The 22,883-nt window shown below is 32.5% G+C and overlaps 2 protein-coding genes across 2 annotated transcripts; both read left to right on the forward strand.

The window, feature by feature from the left end:
- Window positions 1-674: 674 nt before the first annotated feature.
- On the forward strand, window positions 675-13,121 carry LOC111712098 (uncharacterized; the record flags this gene model as incomplete). Its single annotated transcript, XM_023486616.1, is given in 13 exon segments — window positions 675-778; window positions 1,788-1,861; window positions 3,527-3,612; window positions 4,074-4,150; window positions 5,235-5,315; window positions 6,296-6,373; window positions 8,514-8,631; window positions 8,898-8,984; window positions 9,699-9,742; window positions 9,846-9,954; window positions 10,707-10,822; window positions 11,857-11,939; window positions 13,097-13,121. Coding segments are annotated over 13 exon segments (1,082 nt in total), but the record flags the coding sequence as incomplete, so codon positions are not given.
- Window positions 13,122-13,467: 346 nt separating this feature from the next.
- LOC111712099 (uncharacterized) lies at window positions 13,468-19,067 on the forward strand. Its single transcript, XM_023486617.1, has 8 exons — window positions 13,468-13,497; window positions 13,840-13,939; window positions 14,377-14,467; window positions 15,749-15,802; window positions 16,002-16,096; window positions 17,118-17,175; window positions 17,806-17,875; window positions 18,291-19,067. Exons 1-8 carry the CDS (start codon window positions 13,468-13,470, stop codon window positions 18,408-18,410), a joined length of 618 nt encoding a protein of 205 aa, XP_023342385.1. The 3' UTR covers window positions 18,411-19,067.
- Window positions 19,068-22,883: the final 3,816 nt, after the last annotated feature.

Consider the following 22,883-nt stretch of genomic DNA (forward strand, 5'->3'; position numbering starts at 1 on the left):
TGTATCAATCCAGATACAACTCTCTCTGTATTCTTAAGTATGTATCAATCCAGATACAACTCTCTCGAACTCTATGCTCTCTACTGACAAATAATTTAGTGCGCCTAAATAAGTCGGTTTTAAGTCCTAAGACAAGAACAAAACAAAACAAAACCAGTTTCCATTGAGCGCCGGCTTAAATCTTGAAACATTGGTTACATTTAGAAGTGGAACCAACCATATTTAAGCCGGGTCTCAAATTCAAGCCGCCGCTCAAATTCTTTAAATTGGGATGCTTCCAACAATGGCACCAACTTTCTCTGCCTTATTTTCCTCCTAAAATTTGTTAATTTGCAAAAATTTTAAAATCGAAGATCTTATTTCAAAACAAGCTTTCCAGTTCTGGGAATAGACTTATATGAGGTTCTACAAAAGACTTTGGTCCAATTGGTTTAGTCTTTTCAACTTTATTGGAAACAAACAAACAAGTAGACAAGATAAATATGTAAATGTCAGATTTCCAGGGCGCTTGGCGGCCTTTTTCTCTACAGAAGTAGTAAAGTTCTCGCTCTACATTCTTCCTTAATTGTAGTTACCTTGACCATGCCATTTCAAATATGGGGGGGGGTCAATTTGACCCCCCCCCCTAGCAGGAATAGGGTTAAAAAGTTATAACATTCCATCCCGAATTGCAGGTATAGAAGGAGTATTAATAGAAACCACAACCCTACCTGCTCTCGCACCCTGCAAGTGTCTAGGGGATGCTGATCTACTGGCAGTCCCCGAAAATGCAAAGAAGGTTTAAACTCTTCTCTAATTTTTGAATTCAACAAGATTGTCTCTTATTGTAAAGTAACATTCGTTGCTCACAGTGGTGACCTGTGCGCCTTTGTCTGAATAATTTAAATGAGAAAATTAATAAGCGCTTCTGGTTTTTCTGATTATTGATTATTTTGATCTTGGGGTCTATTAAAAAGTAAAAGGGGAATTTTTATAAATATTGCCAAAAAATCTGAAACTTGATAACTTAATCTAGGCTAACTGCTGATGTTCTAGGTTATAAATATCTAGATTTTCAAAACCTACCTTGAGACTAAATCTAGGCTAACTGCTGATGTTCTAGGTTATAAATATCTAGATTTTCAAAACCTACTTTGAGACTAAATCTAAGCTAACTGCTGATGTTCTAGGTTATAAATACCTAAGTTATGAAAACCTGCCTTGAGACTTAATCTAGGGTAAATGCTGATGGTCTAGGTTATAATTATCTAAGTTCTGAAAACCTACCTTGAGACTAAATCTGGGTTAGCTGCTGATGGTCTAGGTTATAAATATCTAAGTTCTGAAAACCTACCTTTAGACTAAATCTAGGCTAACTGCTGATGTTCTAGGTTATAAATATCTAGGTCCTGAAAACCTGCCTTCAGGCTTAATCTAGGCTAACTGCTGATGTTCTAGGTTATGAATATCTAGGTTCTAAAAACCTGTCTTGAGACTAAATCTAGGCTAACGGATGATGGTCTTGGTTATGAATATCTAAGTTCTGAAAACCTGCCTTGAGACTAAATCTAGGCTAACTGCTGATGTTCTAGGTTATAAATATCTAGGTTCTGAAAACCTGCATTGAGACTAAATCTAGGCTAACTGCTAATGTTCTAGGTTATAAATATCTAAGTTCTGAAAACCTGTCTTGAGACTAAATCTAGGCTAACTGCTGATGGTCTAGGTTATAAATATCTAGGTTCTGAAAACCTGTCTTGAGACTAAATCTAGGCTAACTGCTGATGTTCTAGAATATAAATATCTAGGTTCTGAAAACATGCCTTCAGGCTAAATCTAGGCTAACTGCTGATGCTTTAGGGTATATTGCAGAAAAATACAGGTAACAGCTTCTTAATTTTATAAATTAGAGTATACGGCTTAAATCTTTAAATATTGAATACAATTTTAAGTAGAACCAACAATATTTGAGCCGCGTCTCAAATAAAAGCCGCCGCTCAAATTCTTTAAATTCCACCTTAGGTACGAAACATGACAATAGCAAGACGATTTAAAGGTCGTCTTAGACCTTTAAAATAATTTCCGGCATTTTTTCGTTAACTTTTTTATGAGTAAAGTTCTAGAATTTATAATCACAATCGGGGTATTTCCAAATTGCGGTCTGCCTTTTTAGTGCTTTCAATATCTCCGGAGAATTTTACCAGCAATCCAGACATCAAAAAACGAAAAAAAATGTATCTGTAAAATTCTAGATTTCGACCTTATTAATTCATAATTGTATGTACATGATAATATCGCAGAAAAGTTTTGTGTTGAATCCATATTAACAATCTTGTAAACTATAATAACCTTGATACATAAATAGATATCTAGATCTTAAAATATCTCCGGAGATAAGATAAATTTCCTTCAGATTTCGACAATTTTGGTTTTACTTACAGTGAAACCCTTAATAACGAATACATCGGAAGAATTTATCAAATGTCGTCTTGACAATTTTTCAATGAGTTTTATACTATATTACGTAAATTTCAGTATTTGCGAAATTAAATAAATAGCCGTGAATATGCGGTAAAAGTTTTAAGAGTTCCATATAATCATTTAATTAAAATACTAAATATTCGCAACATTCCATTATCAGACAGTGAAGAATACGACATTTGATGAATTCTTTCGAGGTATTCTTTATTAAGGGTTTCACTGTAATAAAAGTTAATTCTGAACGAAATCTTAATATCTCCGGTAATATTGAAAGCAGGACTAGGGGAATTTTGTGGCTATTGTTTCAGGAATCATATATCTGAAAGTAGGTTGCCGACTGAATGTCACAAATAAATTCAAAGTAGAAAGACGACTTTCAATTTGTCTATGCTAGTGTCATGTTTGTGGGACACCCTGTATCCTAAAGGAATTTATTCTTTGTCACAAACTCTGCAAAATCTCTATAATCAATAATATATAATATAGATCAATAATCTAAGTGTGAAACATTAAAAGTTTACACCATCAGGTTGCAAAGATAAATGAATTAGCATTTTTTTACATCACACAAATCTTATTTTGATCCAATAATAATCCTCTTCTAACCCTATTCTTATCCTATTCTAATCCTATTCTAATCCTATTCTAATCCTTTTCTAACCCAATTCTTATCCTATTATAATCATATTCTAATCCTATTCTAATCCTTTTCTAATCTTATTTAAGCCCTATTCTAATTACATTTTAATCCTTTATTCTAATACTATTCTAATCCTTTTATAATCCTAATATAATCCTATTTTCTAATCCTATTATAATTCTATTCTAATCCTATTATAATCCTATTCTATTCCTATTATAATTCTATTTTAATCCTACATATTTTAATCCTATATTATAATCCTATTCTAATCCTATTCTAATACTATTCTAATCGTATTCTAATCCTATCATAATCCTATTATAATCCTATTCTAATCCTATTCTAATCCTATTCTAATCCTATTCTAATCCTATTCTAATCCTACTCTAATCCTATTCTAATCCTATTCTTATCCTATTCTAGATGTGGATCAAGGACCCCCAGTCTACCAACAATGGATCCGGATTCAGTTTGTTATTGTAAAAATCAAACTGAGCAGGTTCCAATAGGTAAGCATTGAGAACATGGTGAATAGTTTAAAATGTCTTATTCCATAATTTGTTAAGTATATTGATTTCCAATAGAGTAAATGGAAGAAGACATTTAAAGGTATTCACCAGCTGTCCCAGCTATTCGCAAAAATATCAGATTGACACTTTAGTATTTGAGTAAATATGGGTTTTAGTAAGCTTAGTGGTATACACTATTCGGGGAGAAGGGGGAGTAAACTTAAATGAAATGACTTGGACTAAAATACGCAAAATTAGGGTTTATACACAAAATGTGGGCTGGCTGTATGATGTTAATTAAGCATAAACCTGAATAGAACCAGAAAAATATTAAATAGGAAGACGACATTAAAATAAATAACACTTAAGTCGTAACCCGAGTCTGAAAGTCGTCTTCCCATTTTAATTAGAGATTTTTGGTTCTCACTATTTTTTATTTTATAGATGTATATTTTTTGCAGAGAATGCGTATTTGGTAGAATATACCTTGATTAATGAAAATGCTGCGCATAGATGGGAGTTCTACAAATATCAGGCGGTAAGCAAAATATAAAATATATAGTATAAATAGTCTTGTTTCTCGTTTTTTTCTTTAAAAACTTACGTTTTATTAAGGTCGTCTTCAGTGTTCGCCTTTTGTATACATTTTCTGTCAAAGTCAAAATTTTGCATGGTGTAAAAAAATGCAAGTAAATCATTTTCATACACCATGCCAAATTTTGGCCCCATAAGAAAGAAAATAATTTAATAATTCAAATGCAAAATCCATGCGACATTTGTTTTGTCATTGCATTTTTTGTAATCAGTCCCTTTAAAGGTCAGGGCTGTAAATGTAATTTCAAGTGACCTTCTATGCTAAAAATGGCAGTGCCCGATTTGCACCGATGCAATTGAAACCTTTAAATCAGATCAAAAATGACAAAGGTACATTTATTTTTCTGACTCGAAAAAACTTTATTTCTGTGAATTTCTCTATTGCTTCCTATATTAGCAAGAAATGCGCAAGTCATTTTTGCAGAAAACTGCGAATGTAAATAATCAGTTTGAAAAAACATTGATATTTAATTTTCATATTTCAAATTTTTATTCAACTACAAAGCACGAGATAATTCAAATAAAAAATCACAATTTACTATGTAGTTTGGACCCGCCTAACCAAAGTAGGTTGTTTTAATTGGTTGGCCCACTATAAACGAATGAGAATTGCAGATAAAAAGAATGTACAATGTAAATTTTAAACATAAGAATGATGATAAATCAGGAAAAATGTAAGGAGGAGGTGAGGGAGTATAAAGGAAAGGGAGGATACTCAGCGTAAGGGTTGGAACAGAGCTAGGGTAACATAATTTGCATACCTATCTAAGTAGATCTTGGCGACTTTTCTTTCAAACGATTTTGCAGATTTAGTTTCTTTCAGCTCTAATTCAATCGAATTCCATATTTTTGAAAATAAAGCAGAGGGAAAACATTCTAGAGTTTTAGAGAGAACCCGTTCAATTAATACTTGATCAGACAAAATGTTTAAGGATACCTCTGTAAATCGGGCATTGTCGACATCTTTGCAAGGAGAGGGTCACTTGAAATTACGCATAAGACTTTAAAGACTTTAGAAAATTGTTTAGACGAAACGCCTCGAGCTGAATAGAATGGATGAGCCTGAGTCCCCGCAATTCATCAACCTGAAACAAAGAGTGGAAGAGATGGTAAACTTAGACAAATTTGCGTCATTCTCTACAGGGTTACCCTCTCAGATGAGACTGTAAAGACGACTTTAAACTCGTCAAATATGACGATCCCAAGTTTAAATTAAGTCTTCTGTCTTGAATGTAGCTTATCTCATGAATTGATAAAGAAAGAAATCAGTGTACATGGTTGTTAGGAATCATGAATATAACACACTCAGAACTAACCAGAGCAGCATTCGGTTTCTTTTATATTTGAAATCAAACGTGCTTTGGTCTCTAATTCAACAATCTTTTAACTTACTGATGTGTTTATTCTATACTTATTCATTCAAAATGCACATGCCGACGAAAAATCTTAGGAAAAAGACAAACAAATTATATCAAATGGGTCCAAATGTGATCAAAAGTCATAGCTTACTGCCGGAGTATTGACAGAACCGTTAAATCCACGTGAACAGCTAGTATGAACTTTATATCTTACTGCTGGAGTATTGACAGAACCGTTAAATCCACGTGAACAGCCAGTATGAATTCTGTATTGTTGTCTAATTAAAGTCTCATCCTTTGAGTTTAACCTGTATTTTAACATTTCTAATTATTGAGTGCCATTACGATCACAAAGCTTGAAAATCTATTACAGAATTCTTATTTCTTTCAATCCAATACACTCCAATTAAGAAAAGTCAGTGATGGCGACCGCGACACTAAATTTGTACTGGCCTGACCCTCCCTCTGTACTGTACTGGCCTGACCCTCCCTCTGTACTACTGTACTGGGCTGACCCTCCCTCTGTACTGTATTCACTGTTAAAAATTTGTACTGGCCTGACCCTCCCTCTGTACTGTATTCACTGTTAAAAAAGGGATTTTCTGATTAACTTCCCACTGTACTGTATTCACTGTTAAAAAAGGGATTTTCTGATTAACTTCTCTGTGTGACTTTGATTCATATTTTATTTAATTGTTTCTGTAAATCTAAATTTTTAAAATTTTGTTTAGTTTAACAATGCATTTGTGACTCAAGCATCAGCAGTTGAACAACAGTTTGTGAGAGCGGCTGTCATGAGATTCCAGAAGGTAAATATTTCAGGGACTAATTTTTGAATTTGAGCCTCCCGCCTGGACCCCAATCCTCCTCCTCCCACCTGGACCCTCCTCCTCCCGCCTGAACCCCAATCCTCCTCCTCCCGCCTGAACCCCAATCCTCCTCCTCCCGCCTGGACCCCAATCCTCCTCCTCCTGNACAGTTTGTGAGAGCGGCTGTCATGAGATTCCAGAAGGTAAATTTTTCAGGGACTAATTTTTGAATTTGAGCCTCCCGCCTGGACCCCAATCCTCCCACCTGGACCCCAATCCTCCTCCTCCCGCCTGAACCCCAATCCTCTTCCTCCCGCCTGGACCCCAATCCTCCTCCTCCCGCCTGGACCCCAATCCTCCTCCTCCCGCCTGAACCCAATCCTTCCCAAACTGTCCCAAAACCCGGCTCAAGACCTATTATTTTGTCTGCGTGGTTGAGTGTATGTCGGAGACCAATCCAGATCTTTCAGCTGAGCAAGATCCTCCAATAAAACCAGATCCTTCAACTGAGCAAGATCCTCCAACCAATCCAGATCCTCCAACCAAACCAAATCCTTCAACTGAGCAAGATCCTCCAACCAAAGCAGACCCTTCAACCAAGCCTGATCATTCAACAGAACCAGATTCTGCTATTAACCCAGATCCCCCAACCATTCCAGATCCTTTAACCAAACCAGGTCCTCCAGTTGAACCAGATCCTCCAACCGCACCTGATTATCCAATCAAACCAGATCCTCCTACCAATCCAAATCCTCCAACCAAACCAGACCCTTCAACCAAGCCTGAGTCTCCAACTGACCCAGACCCTCCTACCCTACCAGTTCAACCTCAAACCTTGAGGGGAAAATGATCTTCTTAAAAAATTAACCCAAATATCGACATGAAATCTCAGCTGCCAGGGTTCCAGACCTTCTCCGTAGAAAGAACAAAGACATATTTGGGGCTATATTCAACTACCATCTGTACTCTTTCATTGGTATAGAGAAACCACAGCTTCAGGAGCAGATTCATGGCCTCACTGATGATAGAGCAGTGGAAACCTTAGTACTAGAAGCAGAAACTCAACTCGGAGCAGCTCAAGCAGGAATCCTACAACAATGAGCAATAGAGCTCATTGAATTCTGGTTTCAGGGTTGTCAATCATGAATAATTTTTCAATTTTGAATTTCCCAAGGGAAATAAAATTCTTTCTAATTCCTTATAATTTATCAAAACCAAGTTTATTCCCAAGATTTTTAATCTAATTTCCAATTTAATACAATTTCAAGAGTCTTAATTCTTAAACTTATCGCAATTTTTATCAACTAAACTGTCCTTTATTTTAAATCAATAAATTATATTTTTATCCTTATTCTCTGACTCTTACCCTTTACCATAACAAAGGAAAATCAAAATAGTGAAACGTTTTACTAAGATCAAATTCATAAATAACTTTGCAATCCTTAGTAAATTCCACTCTAAAAATCCGGGTTTATATTTAAGAAGTGTTTACAAATGTTTTAAACTATTCCATCAAACCCTCAAATCCTTAATCACTTCTTTTTACCCCGACACGGAAAACTAGCAAGTTATACTATTAAAATTCTACAACATTAATACATTGTTATTTAATTTTATTAACATTGTCATTTAATTTTATTATACCTGCATTCTATTGCAGGTTTGAAATAAATATTTTTACTGATTTTTGGAGACTACTGTGTCCAAGTTGAGGACCCTGACCAACAAACCTATTGATCAAAGAAACTATCGACAAACAAACTTCAACCAACAAACCAATTAGCCAATTAACCAACCAGACAATAAGTCTGTTAAACACTGATGCCTGCCTATTGTTTTACAAGTCAAGAGCATCAAATGTAATTTTTCATTTTTATTTAAATTGGTACAAATGGGAATGTCAGAACGCCGCGCCAGGTTGGTAACTTTCTGCAGGGGCCACTTCAACATAGTATCTGGCGGCCAATTTGCAAATCATTTATTAATTTTCAATAAATTGGTTCTCAAATCATTATTGTTTATATGGATTCATAATTCAAATTCACAGAATAGAACAAGCTTATTAACACATACAAATATAGCTTTTCTTTGCTTGAGGACCTGAGTAAACTTTAAAAGTTTTGCATGATATAACTTTTAGAAAATTGGATGTATGGGATGTCCTGCTACAACTACAACAACTACAACTACAACTACAGCAGCTTCTACTTCTGCAGGAGCACCTGCAGCTGTTACTGCAGCTGCTCCTGCAGAAACAGGTGAGATATGTATGAATGACACAGCAGAATCATGCATGTTCTTATCAAATGTCAAATTCTAATAAATAACCAATCAATTGCTTTTTTCAGAGATTTGCATTATAAGAATTTAAAATTTTTTGCACAATTTATTTGCGTGAAACTGTTAATGTTCTAAGCTGCTCCTGCTGCTAGGAAAAAGAGATCTGCTACTGAGCCTGCAGCTATTTATTTCTCTATTATATATTTATTTATATTTATCTATATTTATTTATTTATGTTTGAAGCTGCCCCTGCTGCTAGAAAGAAGAGAGCTGCTACTGCTCCTCCCGCTACAACTATTCCAATCAATTATGATTCTTATTATATAACAGGTATCATGCTGCATGCATAAGAATTTAAAAGCGTAATTTTAAATAGCAATCCATGCAAAGATGGCAATGCCAGCTTTACAAAGATACCTCTTGAAACCATTAACTTATCAATAATCTTGTTCTAGGTTGAAAAGTGTTAAAATAAATTTCTATATATTTTCCAAAAGTTAAAAAGTCAAACTACAACGGAAAAATTCATTACCAAGCCTGGATCTCTGTGATGTCGTCCATATTGTATTTTTGCATCGGTTTTTATTTTCAATATTTGCTTCATTTGATTTTAACAAATTAAGAAAGCAATTTATCATTCGCCACAATCTATAACTTTCCGGACCTTTACTTTTGTAACCTGATAGTACCTTTAATATTCTTAACTATGACTATTTGACAGAATTTATAGATTTTTATATCAAAGGTCTATTATAACATCGCGTTGTATAAACAGAACTGAATACTTTAGAATAGGAAATCCTTGATCCCGATCGGATAATTAATCTGGAGATTAATAACAAGAGAGAACAAGCATTATTTAAACTCAAGATTAAGAAAAAGAGTGGATCAATCCCGATATCCACCATTCAAAAGTTCCCAGCTCTGTACATATAAATAATAAGAAAATTAGAGTTTGAGGCACGTTATCGCGTGATCATTTGGGATTATATTTGAACCATTTGTTTTAAATTATAAACACAAAAATAATTTAATTTTATTCAGTCTTTATGGAAGTTCAGTTTATGAAACCAGTGGCAGATTTTCAGGTAAATGTTCGGTTAAAATTATTTTTTTCAAAATTAATTTTATTACTATTTAGAGCATGTTCACCACTGTGCTGCCTACTGTATTAATTTTGCTACTATTTAGAGCATGTTCACCACTGTGCTGCCTACTGTAGAAGAGTTCGGTACAAGTGCTGTTCCTGCTAATGTTACTTTTCCAGCTCCAGGAGTCTGTAAAAATATAAACCTCACAGGACACTTATTGTTTCAATAAGAGCATAAAAGTTTTATATAATCTCATCAAACTTTGATTGCATACAGTGGTAAGCGGTTTTATCAATACAAAGAAGACGACTTTTTTATTTTTTATTGTTTACAAGCTTTTTTCGAGTTTAATAAAACTTTGGCATAATCTCATAAAATTTGTATAGAATCTAAGAAACTGTTGATAGAATCTAATAAACTGTTGAAAGAATCTAATAAACTGTTGATGGAATCTAATAAACTGTTGATAGAATCTAATAAACTGTTGATAGAATCTTATAAACTGTTGATAGAATCTAATAAACTGTTGATAGAATCTTATAAACTGTTGATAGAATCTAATAGACTGTTGATAGAATTTAAAAACAAACTGAATATTGATAAACAATTTTTTCTCGGAAAATAAAACAATTTTTATGGAAAAAATTGTGAGATATCTTTAACATTCTTTTCACAATTTCGAACAATATGTTTGCTATAGTTTGACATGATAAACAAAATGTGAAAGATATTTCCAACAGGGTAAAGCTTTGATGTGAAAAATAAAACGAATTGCTCTTAAAATGTTTAAGCGTCAACATTAATGCAGACAAAGTGAAGAACATCTTCAAAATATCATTCATCCATTATACCAAAGTTGCTTCCTTTGGTTCTATAATCTATAAACCTTGAAGCCTTAACCTCTGTATGAACCGAATTAATTTATATTAAAGTTTGTTTTGAAAACAATATTGTACTGCAGAGTTGTTACCGTCCACGATGCCGAGCATGACTCATGATAAACAAATTATACTTGTCAACAAAACCAAGAGATTCCCTAACGATACTGAAATTTTGGATGCAAATGGGAGCCCTCAGGTAAGGTCTGGAAGCTCTATTTAGTCTTTTTAATCTTATTGTACGTATTCTTGTAAAGTTTGCTTTTATTAATCCATAAAAAAAAAACAAAAAAAACGATAGTTCTGTTCTGTTTCCGGTTTGTTCTTAGCTGTATTTTCTTCAAAATTGGGCATTTTAGTGTAAGACAAGCAAATCTTTAGAATAGAAATTAAAAAAACATTTGCTTGTCTGACGCTTTCACGAATATTGACCTAAAAGAATGCAAATTACACAATTAAAGTTTTGGAAGAGTTTACGGTTTTAGGAAATTACGTATCATTGTTTTTTTTTTTTGTACTTTTCATAATAAATATTCTTTTTAAAAATATTCTTACGTGTAATATCTTTATTGTTGAATTAATAAAAACATTTTGTCCAGGTTATGATGGTTAATAAAAACATTTTGTCCAGGTTATGATGTTTAATTAAAACATTATGTCCAGGTTATGATGTTTAATAAAAACATTTTGTCCAGGTTATGATGTTAATTTTGTCCATGTTATGATGTTTATTTTGTCCAGGCTATGATGTTTATTTTGTCCATGTTATGATTTTTATTTTGTCCATGTTATGATTTTTATTTTGTCCAGGTTATGATGTTTAATAAAAACATTATGTCCAGGTTATGATGCTTAATAAAAACATTATGTCCAGGTTATGATGTTTAATAAAAACATTTTGTCCAGGTTATGATTTTTATTTTGCCCAGGTTATGATGTTTATTTTGTCCAGGTTGATGTTTATTTGTCCAGGTTAGATGTTTATTTTGTCCAGGTTATGATTTCTATTTTGTCCATGTTATGATTTTTATTTTGTCCAGGTTATGATGTTTATTTTGTCCAGGTTATTATGTTTATTTTGTCCATGTTATGATTTTTATTTTGTCCAGGTTATGATGTTTATTTTGTCCAGGTTATGATGTTTATTTTGTCCAGGTTATGATTTCTATTTTGTCCATGTTATGATTTTTATTTTGTCCAGGTTATGATGTTTAATAAAAACATTTTGTCCAGGTTATGATGTTCAATGCCACAACACCGGAACGTGAGGATAGAAATTTTCTGAAGCCAGGACAAAATGTCAACATGTGGTGCAAGTAGGAAAACTTTCATTGTCACTTTGTTATATAAATTATTTTATGTTAGACTAGTTTAAAATCGACCAAGTTTTACCAAGTTCCTAAATCAAAATTTGAGACAAATCAGTCAAGGGGTTCATGAGTTATGATCAGACATACAAACAAACAAACAAACAAACAGATATCACTACTTTATAAATTTAGATGCAACAATATAAAGTAAAGAAGTAGTAAGAAGTACAATCTTTAAAATGATTTCTTTGAAATACACAAATACCATTTGTCTAGTAAGAAAGTATTTCAAATAATATACATCTCTGTCTTTATTTCGACGATCTTTTCCATACTGAAGGTGTATGCGAAATAAATATATTTCATATAAAGAGAACTAGAGAATTAACTATAGGCTCAAGTAATGATATCAAATATAGTTCGAAGATTAGCAATGATGCAGTGTAAACAGTGATTTTATAAGTTACCTGAGACAGAATTTAAAGAATTTGAGCCGCGGCTTAAATTTGAGACACGGATTAAATATGGTTGGTTCCACTTAAAATTGTATTCAATGTTTAAAGATTTTAGCCGGCGTTCAATTGAAACCGGTTTTTGGCCGATTTGAGAAGCGACTTAAATTCATGAAATTCGGACTCTGTAAAACTAATTGCTTTGTAACATCATCAAAAGTATTGCTCTAATGTCGTCTTCCTATTCCACAGTTTTCTGGTTCTCACTGTAATGACATGGGAATCTATCAAATACTTTAGTTTCAGAATACTCTGCAGCCAAATAGATTAACAATTAAAATAGGTGGCAACAGAGAAATGGACCAATTATACATGACGTCACAAGTGTCAAATATAACAAGAAAAACGAAATTTTCTTACATGTTTTCCAGGATTAAATAAAAAAGTGTAAAAACAGAAAAAATATTTTTACACTTTTTTAAAATTTTTCAAAATTCTATAATTCATCAGATGATAACAGCTGCTGGTTGATTGCAATCTCTGTATTTCCAAATTCTCAATTCTCTTGTTCTTGTTTTTACGGCTAATTTTGAAAAAGAATTTTTTGTGACATCCCTGCAAAAAGCCGTAATGTATATTTTGCAAGCTCAGGTCTTCTCTGCAAGGACGATTTAAAGCCCTGACAGTAAAAAATTGTAATTTTTTTTTTAGAAATCCAGCTCAGAAACCCTCCTAATAAACTGTTNAAACAACAAGATCTTAAAGGGAGTGACCGGCTAGACATGGTGGTTGAAAATTATCCCTCCAGGACGGAACTTAATCAAAAGGATATAAAGATTGAACTTGGGCTCTTGTCGTACAATCATACAAATATAAAACGTTTCATAGGTCTTGTATGAATCCTGAAATTTATATATAATTTTATAGATATTCTTGTTCATAATTTTTTAGATTTCTCTATAGTGCACTCTCAGCACAACTACCATGTTCAGCCGGTCACTCTCTTTAAAGGGAATATTAACGTACTTTCTATTGCTAATTCATTAAGATTTATCTCTTCAAGTGTCCTGAGGGTTTAAGCAATGGAAGAGAATTTAGATAGAAAGATAAAGGCATTTATTGATACTATTCATATATAACGGGTTACAAAAGGAATGCAACCCTTAATATATAAGTAGACAGGGGCATATTGTATTAAACCATATAATTTGGGAAAATTATCCATTTCCCTTTCCCCCAAGTTTTGGGTGGGAGACAAGAAAAATTAGAAAAAATGCTTTTTTCAAAACTTTTATCTACAAATGAATTTTTATCCTTAATTCTGAAAAACATTCATATTTAAGTAAAAAAAGGAAAAAACTTACAGTTGAAAAATTTATTTTTGAACGGGGGTAGGGGTTTATTTAGCTGCAAAATATATACCCTAAGTACAATAAGATAATTTTCTTGTTAAGGTCTACAGTCTACGAGTTACCCAGCTAGCTCCCTGTATCTTTGTCTGCTACCAAACTGATATTCCTCTACCTGGCCTAGAGACCGGTCTCGTTCTCATTGGTAAATTAGAGGCCGTTTTCTTAGTCATACTAACATCTATTTATAACTGTAGCTATGGTAATCCTACTAAGAAACCCGACTCGTTCTCAATGGCAAATTATAGGCAGTTTTCTTAGTTGCACTAACATCTTTCGATGACTGTAGCTATTGAAGCGCGACTAAGAAACCCGACTATTGCTCTTCAGTGAATTAAAGGCAGTTTTTTAGTCTTTCTTACATTAATCTTTAACTGTAGCTTTAGTTGCGCGACTAAGAGACAAGACTCGTTATCATTGGTAAATATGAGGCCGTTTTCTTAGTCACTTCTTATCTTTAATTGTACCTTTACAAGAACCGACTGAGAAACCGGACTTGGAATTTAAATATGTAGGTATACTTCACTGGTAGTGTAAACCCTGATAAATAATAAAGTGAATGTTCACTATTTAAATATGTAGGTATAACTCCTGCTGGCAGCGCTAGGATGAGACCTATCAGCAGTGTTGACCCGGATGAATATATATGGGCCTGGGATAGACTAGTTTACGGGTAAATTATTCATTAATTAAAGGAATTGTAAATGTAATTTCAAGGCATCCTCTCAACTCACAAACGTACCCATTAACTTCTTTTCTGAGTACAACAGTAATCAAATTGCTACATCCTGTGTTATCTCTTAATTTAAGTGATATGCGAATTTATGCTACACAGACAAGGTTTGAACATTGACAGAATTATCTCTTTTCATGATAGAAAACCGACTTTTTATTCAGATGAATATTTTAAGATTGAACCACTGTGAGTCGGAAAACAAACACATTTAAAACATGGATTATTTAAATTATGCCGATATTCCATTTAAGAAAATTGTTAAATTAATTTTTGATTTTTTAAATTTTTCTAAAAAAATTGATTTCTTTTGGAAGGAGGCAACAAATTGATTTCTTTTGGAAGGGGGCGACAAATTGATATTTTTTGTAAGAGGGCAACAAATTGATTTCTTTTGGAAGGAGGCAACTAATTGATTTCTTTTGGAAGGAGGCAACAAATTGATTTCTTTTGGAAGGGGGCGACAAATTGATATTTTTTGTAAGAGGGCAACAAATTGATTTCTTTTGGAAGGAGGCAACTAATTGATTTCTTTTGGAAGGAGGCAACAAATTGATTTCTTTTGGAAGGGGGCGACAAATTGATATTTTTTGTAAGAGGGCAACAAATTGATTTCTTTTGGAAGGAGGCAACTAATTGATTTCTTTTGGAAGGAGGCAACAAATTGATTTCTTTTGGAAGGGGGCGACAAATTGATATTTTTTGTAAGAGGGCAACAAATTGATTTCTTTTGGAAGGAGGCAACTAATTGATTTCTTTTGGAAGGAGGCAACAAATTGATTTCTTTTGGAAGGGGGCGACAAATTGATATTTTTTGTAAGAGGGCAACAAATTGATTTCTTTTGGAAGGAGGCAACTAATTGATTTCTTTTGGAAGGAGGCAACAAATTGATTTCTTTTGGAAGGGGGCGACAAATTGATATTTTTTGTAAGAGGGCAACAAATTGATTTCTTTTGGAAGGAGGCAACTAATTGATTTCTTTTGGAAGGAGGCAACAAATTGATTTCTTTTGGAAGGGGGCGACAAATTGATATTTTTTGTAAGAGGGCAACAAATTGATTTCTTTTGGAAGGAGGCAACTAATTGATTTCTTTTGGAAGGAGGCAACAAATTGATTTCTTTTGGAAGGGGGCGACAAATTGNTCCCGGGCTTCATGAGTAATGATCGGACATACAAAGGGGGTAAAGGGGGGATTATAAATGAACTTTTTAATATTTAGATGCAGAATACCAAACTATGGTATAGAGGGAGGGTCTGATACAGTTCTTGACAGGTGAGATTACAGGGATATTATAAATTTTTATCTACCTTCTTAGATTGCAAGGATATTATTATAAATATTTATCTACCTGGTTAGATTTGCAGGAATATTATTTAAAAATATATATCAGTGTACTAATACCAGTAGCTATAATACACCTAATTAAGGTATCAGTGAACTAATACTAGTACCTATAATACACCTAATTAAGGTATCAGTGTACTAATACCAGTACCTATAATGCCCCAAATCCAAAAGACCCTGGATCGACAGGAGCCTGGCCGAAATGTCGTCCTCAATCCTACAGTAAGTAATTTGTTAATGATAATTTCTTTGACCTTTAAAATGTAAGAAACAGGACATGAAACCTCCGTCCCCCTAAAAACGTAATTTTGAAAATTTCTGCAATTTATTTGTAAAAGTTGTATCAAAGCAAATTAGGGCTAATGTCAAGCAAAAACTTTGTTTATTGTTTTTTCGGACTGCAGAGAAAAAATCTTATGTTTAAAATTTAAACGGGGTTATAGTTCAAAGAAAATTTATGTACATGTACTACATGTACAAGATGTATGAAATTTACTACATGTACTGCTTGTACTGAATTTATGATTAATCAGCCAACCATTCACGGTGTTTGGTACATTAAAACGTAAAAGAAATAATGCGATAGAAATTAAATTCAAAATCGTCCATATGGTTCTGATCCGGCGATTTAATATCGGAGAAATTACAATTCAAAGGCCACCAAAAAAAAAGGTGAAAAAAATACTTAATACATCTTTTACGTTCGGACCTTATGTTCTTGGAAATTTAAAGTGAATTGAGCAACGAGTCTTGGAAATATTAAAAATTTAATGAGTTTAGAGCACGAAAAAATTTAAAAGCATTTTTGTGGTCTGTTTTTCGGGCCTATAGCTTATATTTTTTTTAGCATTTTTTAAAATGGTTTTTAATCTAAAATTAGCATGAAATTTCCAAGAAAATGAGAAATAAGATGAAATTTTGAGGACTTTGCAGTAATTTCTTCGATATTGAATCGTCTGCAGAATATTGAATCGTCTGCAGAATTGTGTGGACGATTTTGAAATTTATTTTAATTGCAATGTCTTAATGTACAAACCCCGGGTGGGCGGTTGGTTCAGTTCCAATATTGATGATGCCAACTGGCCGAGTATATATTCTTATGTCTTGAGCTATAGAAACATTTTCCTGGGGCTGGAATTAATAAATGTTGCAGAGCCGCTAAACTAGATAGTTGAACTAGATAGTTGAACTAGATAGTTGAACTAGATAGTTGAACATACTTCAAAGATTAAATATTTTCTAGTGGTTGTTGATGCTGCAATAAAAATGCTGGCCCGTTACGACGAACGAGTTGAAAACAGGTTAAAAATAGTTTTATAAATTCACAAGCTTGTAAAACTCAGCTTTTTCCTAATAAATATATTAACCACTTAAAATTGAACTGTGGTTCTAACGAGTTCACAAATTAAAACTTGAGGCAAATCGGTCCCGGGCTTCATGAGTAATGATCGGACATACAAAAAAACAACAAAATACATACTAGCTTCCAGCTTTGCCTGGGAACCAATCTTTCTATATAGAAGTGAACCCCCTCAACTTAAAATTTTCAAAGTAAGCTATAAGAATATGGCCGTGCATGTTCTCTGAGTTCCCCCAATGAAAACTTGAGGCGAATAGGTCAAGGGGTCTATGAGTTATGACCTAATCTCATTTAAAATACGAAAATACCTTCCAAGCGGCTCATCGTAGCACTTCTTCTTCTGACTATCAAATGACTTTTTAGGAACATCTCAAACGCAAAGGTTTAAAGGGACTTTGACGTAATTTCATGTGCCATCTCCACTCCAATATTGTTTTTTTTTCAATCGTGGTTTCTCCGTAAAGGAATGCATTTCTTTTTAATGTTACTTAGATAGAGGTTTAAAGGATACGGCTGCGAAGAATCACTTGAAAATACGTGTACAGTCCCTTTAAAGGGATTGTTTACCCAGGTACAAGCTGATCCTGTTCAAGGAGCTGGACGGAGAGGACAATATTACATTCAATGATCACCTCATCTCGGTAATACAATTACAAAATAATACAATAAAAAAATAAAGAATAAAATAAGTAAAAATATGCAAATAGAATAAGAAAAAATAGGTAAATTTAAAAAGAAATAATAGGTTTTTATGATAACAGAAAATAGGTAAATTAAAAAAGAAATAAAAGGTTATTAAGATAAAAGAAAATGGGTAAATAGTCTAATAAGAAAGAATAGGTAAATTAAAAAAGAAATAATAGGTTGTTCTCAATGAAGACGACTTTAGATTTTAATTTGATTTCTAATAAGCTTTTAAACAACATTAATCACATAATCATGGAAACAAATTAAAGCTTTCACAGAACATCTTCATTCACTTGTTAATAATGAAAACTTGAATCAAAAGTTGTTTTTATTGTGTTGATACAAACACCGAGCTCTGTATTTGATTAGGTGACTCTACCGACTGTGATAGTGATGGTGATGATAATCCTGGTAGCCCTATTCTGCAGCAGGAACAACAGTCCTATCTGCTCTATCTGTGCTTCAAAAGAAAGTGCTTATGAAGATTAGTTAACAGTGACACTAAAGGGATTGTAATCGTAATTTCAAGTTGACCCTCCGTGAAATGATAACAATGTCCGATTCACAACGGTACCCTTACAAGCATTTGTCTGATGAAGAAGAATTATATATTAGTGTTTTATTTCTGCAAACTTTTTATTTTCATTTTCGGGTTTGCTGTGAAAATTTAAATTGTAAATCGGACATGGCCATCTTTGCATGGAGGGTCACTTGAAATTAGGCTGCCAGTCCCTTTAAGGGGAATGTTTGTGAAATAGATTTGAAAATAGTTAGACAAACACTAATATATTTTCCTATATTTCTGTATTCAATAGAAATGCAGATGTGTCACATTTGTTTGACTCAAAATTTTACTAGACCCTTTTTTTGGCACAACCCCTCCCTTCACTTACTTTAGGTTGAACTTTATGAACGATATCGAAATTTTAAATTTTCAAAAGAAAAAAAATTTTAATCTTAAACTTGTTTCATTAAAATCATTTGAAACAGTTGTTAGATTTTTTCTAATATTAATTTTTCGATTACTTAAATATAAAATATGCAGCTGCTCTTGGCGTCATAAAACTTGGGAATAGGAAGACGACTTTAAGACTGAAATTATGATTTAAAATAATCTTATGGACAAGACAGCTAGCAAGGTAATAATGCAAGGAAAGTTAATTGCGGTTTTGCGTATTCTCTGCGTACATATTGAAAACAGTTCTCTCTGGGCGGTATTTGTAAACAAGAATTGATGCATCATTGTTCCTCTAGTATCCAATTTGAGGATAAAAGAATTAAATTTTGATCATTTTGATAATTCATATAATAGTTTTCTATGACCAGAGTATTTAATTGGTTTTTAATGTGAAAGATGGATCCCATGCCAGACTTTGTCATCTGTCTTTTGTTTACTTTATAGCCCAGAGACAGTACACTGCAGTACAAAAAATGTGTACGGAGACAAAATTCACTAAACAAGTTTATAACCTAATGGTAAACTATTAAATACATAGGATTGCTTATATGCTGTCATTCTATTCAACCGTTTTCTGGCTACCACTGTATACTTAGAGCATTCTTTATTTATTTTGCTTTTAGCTATTATTATATAAAACATAAAAGATTATAATGACATTATGTGATACAACATAACAAAATTGTGATTCGCTTGAAGCTTTAAGATTTTATTTTTTTGTGAAATATATTTATTCATTTTTTATTACAAAATTTATTACAAGAAACACAATATTAAATTTTTTCGAAAATTTACAAGAAACCCGTTTTAAAATTGTGATGGAAAGTTAAATGATCATTCTGCCCTTAAAGAACTTCTTTAGGCGTAATATTTCCATAATCGGAGTATAAACATGTTGTTAAAAGTAAAATCTATTCCTTTCAGTTCAGTAAATCATTTCTTTAGAGATCTAAGACCTTTCATTATGACTTTAGGCATGTACTTCTGAAGTATTCGTAATTAAAGACATTTTCAGATTACTCAAAAAGAGACTGAGCTCTTGTCACAAACTCAAATTTTGTAATCCCTATATTTTTTAATCTGATGGTGTAAACCTTTGATATATCAAACTCAGATGTTTTGGCCCAACAGAATTCATAGTTTAAATATTAAAGGTTCACGACATCGGTCCGGGTTGCAAAGATATATGGATTACAAAATTTGAGTTTACGGCAAAGACTCATTTCTCATGTTCAATCAAACGACTTCAATGCTCGCAACGGCATTTGTTGAAATATAAGTATCTGGGACAGGAGGGCACAGCTGATTGAATTCTACTGATTTGATAGAGGCACATGAGGTGCAGTGTGCACGATTTCCCGCATTTTCGATCAAAACCGGTTTTTTGTCGGCAGAAGAAACCAGGAATGGACATCTGTATTTGGATTCCAAACAGCATTTCAATTGTTTACTTAAAAAAACGAGGTTTAATTTAAAAAATATTGGAAAATTCAATAGATTCTGTAAAACTGTATTATGTAAAAAACTGCAAAGATCAAACAAAAAGAATTTAGAAAAAAGGAAAGTTAATTTACAAATTTTATAAAAATGCACTCTTATAAAAATAATAATTAATATTAATGATGTGGAAATAATGTTTATTGTATAATTAAGTAGTCTTTTTTATTTTAATTATTTCATATATCTATAAAATCTACATAAATAGGTATGAAATGTATAATTGTAATTATCTACTCTCGAAAAAAAGTAAAGTAATTAACTAATCTTTTAAAAGGTTATTTTTTCCTATGGTTTCCAGCGAAATGGAGAAATCGTTTCGCGAAAATTTCGTATGATATTTTCTTTGCAAGACCTTTAAATTCACGAATTTGCAGATTTTCAACACTTGAAAAAAAGATTTTTTTTAAATGTTCAAAAAAGACCTTCAGACTGGAATTTGTGTAGATGTTTTTTTTCTTCATTAAAAACGTTAATTTGAAGACCAGAATAAAAATATATTTTTCTATACAGATTTACATCATGTTTTTGATATCATAAAACCTTGATATCATCTGCAGGGCAAATTCAAAACTACGTTTTCTGCAGTGTGAACTCACCTTCCTTTGATGTTTGCAATATCTGTGAGAGAAGAAGTATTACTGTAGATCTATTTGTAAAGTACAACCAACCTATACAAACAAACAAAAGATAAATTCTAATATTTAAAAAAATTAATTAAACAAATTAAAATCCGCGCACACTATTTATTTCTTAAAACTTTAAATGTTATAGAACTAAATTGTTTCCTTATTTTGACGTATTTCAACCACTTCTGTTTTGCGGATTTAAGGTTGAGAGAATGAAGTCTAAGCGGTTCAAACAAGTCTCATTTTTTTACTAAAACTGGTCCCTTATGTCGTAGAGAGTAAGCCTTTGGAATTTCAAACCATTAATTTAAATAACATGAATTTAACAAATTAGGTCGGACGATCAGAATTTGATCTATTAAACATAATTTTTTGCCTTTTTTCTTATATATTTTGTTGGTATATGCTTTTTAAATAAAAAAGTAAAAAATTAAACTCTGTAAGTTTAAAGGTTGTTGAATTAAAGATCAACATGTGTTTGAACTAAATTAGATCTCCGGAGTGAGACCAAGGAACTATATACAGGAACGCCCAACTCAGATATACGCATATTATGTACTGTACTTTGTGGGAGGAATGTAAACAAACCCAGTGCCCCCACAGAAGTTGAAGGGAAAGGACTAGCGCTCTGATGTTATATTACAGTCCAACAAAAAATAAGTTAATATATCTAGTTAGAGCAAATACTTATGTTGTTTGGGCTTTCTGGTCAATTTGGAAAATACAATAGCAATATATTCTTATTCAACCCCTTGGGCCCTTTTCCCTCAAAAATAATTCAGTTCTTTGTTTTGATCTCCTCCCACTGCAGTACACAGATTTGACACATCAGATGTGGCGGTTCCTGGTCTATATATTTCTTGAGAGAGAATAAGTTTTAAATGTCAAAGATGTACACCATCAGGCTGCAGAGATATTGAGAATAAAAATTATAATTTGTCGTTTGTTAATTTTTCTGACCTGATAGAAAATTTGGAAAATATTTCTCAGTATAATCTGCAGGAGAGAGATACCATTTACTCTTTGGGGACCTTTCCACAGGCAAATCAACCTGATTATACAAAATATATAGAATATTAGAATATTAATGGAAAATTATAAATTTTTTTTCATCATTTATTGAAAAAGTCAATTCTCAAAGGAAAAATATATCTCATTTTATATTAGAAAAAGTTCAAGGCCACCAAAGTAATAATAATAATAATAATAATATTNTTAAGTATTGTTAACATAAAAAATAGTATTAAACTTGAACACCCTTTTCCACAACGAATTTCGTTCATTCTCAAAAAAGATCCCATCTCTACATACAGTCCCATTAAACCCACCTATAGTTGTATTGAGTAATATTCCAGACTCTTCTTTGCTCCAGCCTCAGTTCTTTATTCAATACATGAGAGTGCACTAAAGAAATATTCAGTTTTTGCTACAGTCTGTGATTTTATAATCCGTATATCTTTGTAACCTTATGTCGTAGACCTTATATATTTAAGTTTCAGTTGTCTGCGTTTATATTAACACAAAAAAGGCGATTTTTCTATTAAAGTTTTTTAAATTTTAAGTTTAAAAAAAAACAAAGATAATATGTTAGTTGACAGTTTCTCTTTGCTGTCATGTTTCTGATAAGCAAAAATCGCCTTCACTGTAAAGATATATACGACGACAACAGTAGATCAAATAAAATATCAAAGGTTTACAATATCAGGTTGCAAATATACAGGGATTAGAAAATTTGGGTTTGTGGGAATGATTCAATTACAATAAAAACATATACGAGTAGGGCTGTTAACGTTTTCATTTTTCAGAAAAACGATCGTTTCGTTATGAAAACGACGACGAAAAATCGAAAACGAAACGATCGTTTTTAAAAACGATCGT

This window comes from Eurytemora carolleeae, unplaced genomic scaffold (assembly GCF_000591075.1).
Source record: "Eurytemora carolleeae unplaced genomic scaffold, Eaff_2.0 scaffold1225, whole genome shotgun sequence".
Taxonomy (NCBI): domain Eukaryota; kingdom Metazoa; phylum Arthropoda; class Copepoda; order Calanoida; family Temoridae; genus Eurytemora; species Eurytemora carolleeae.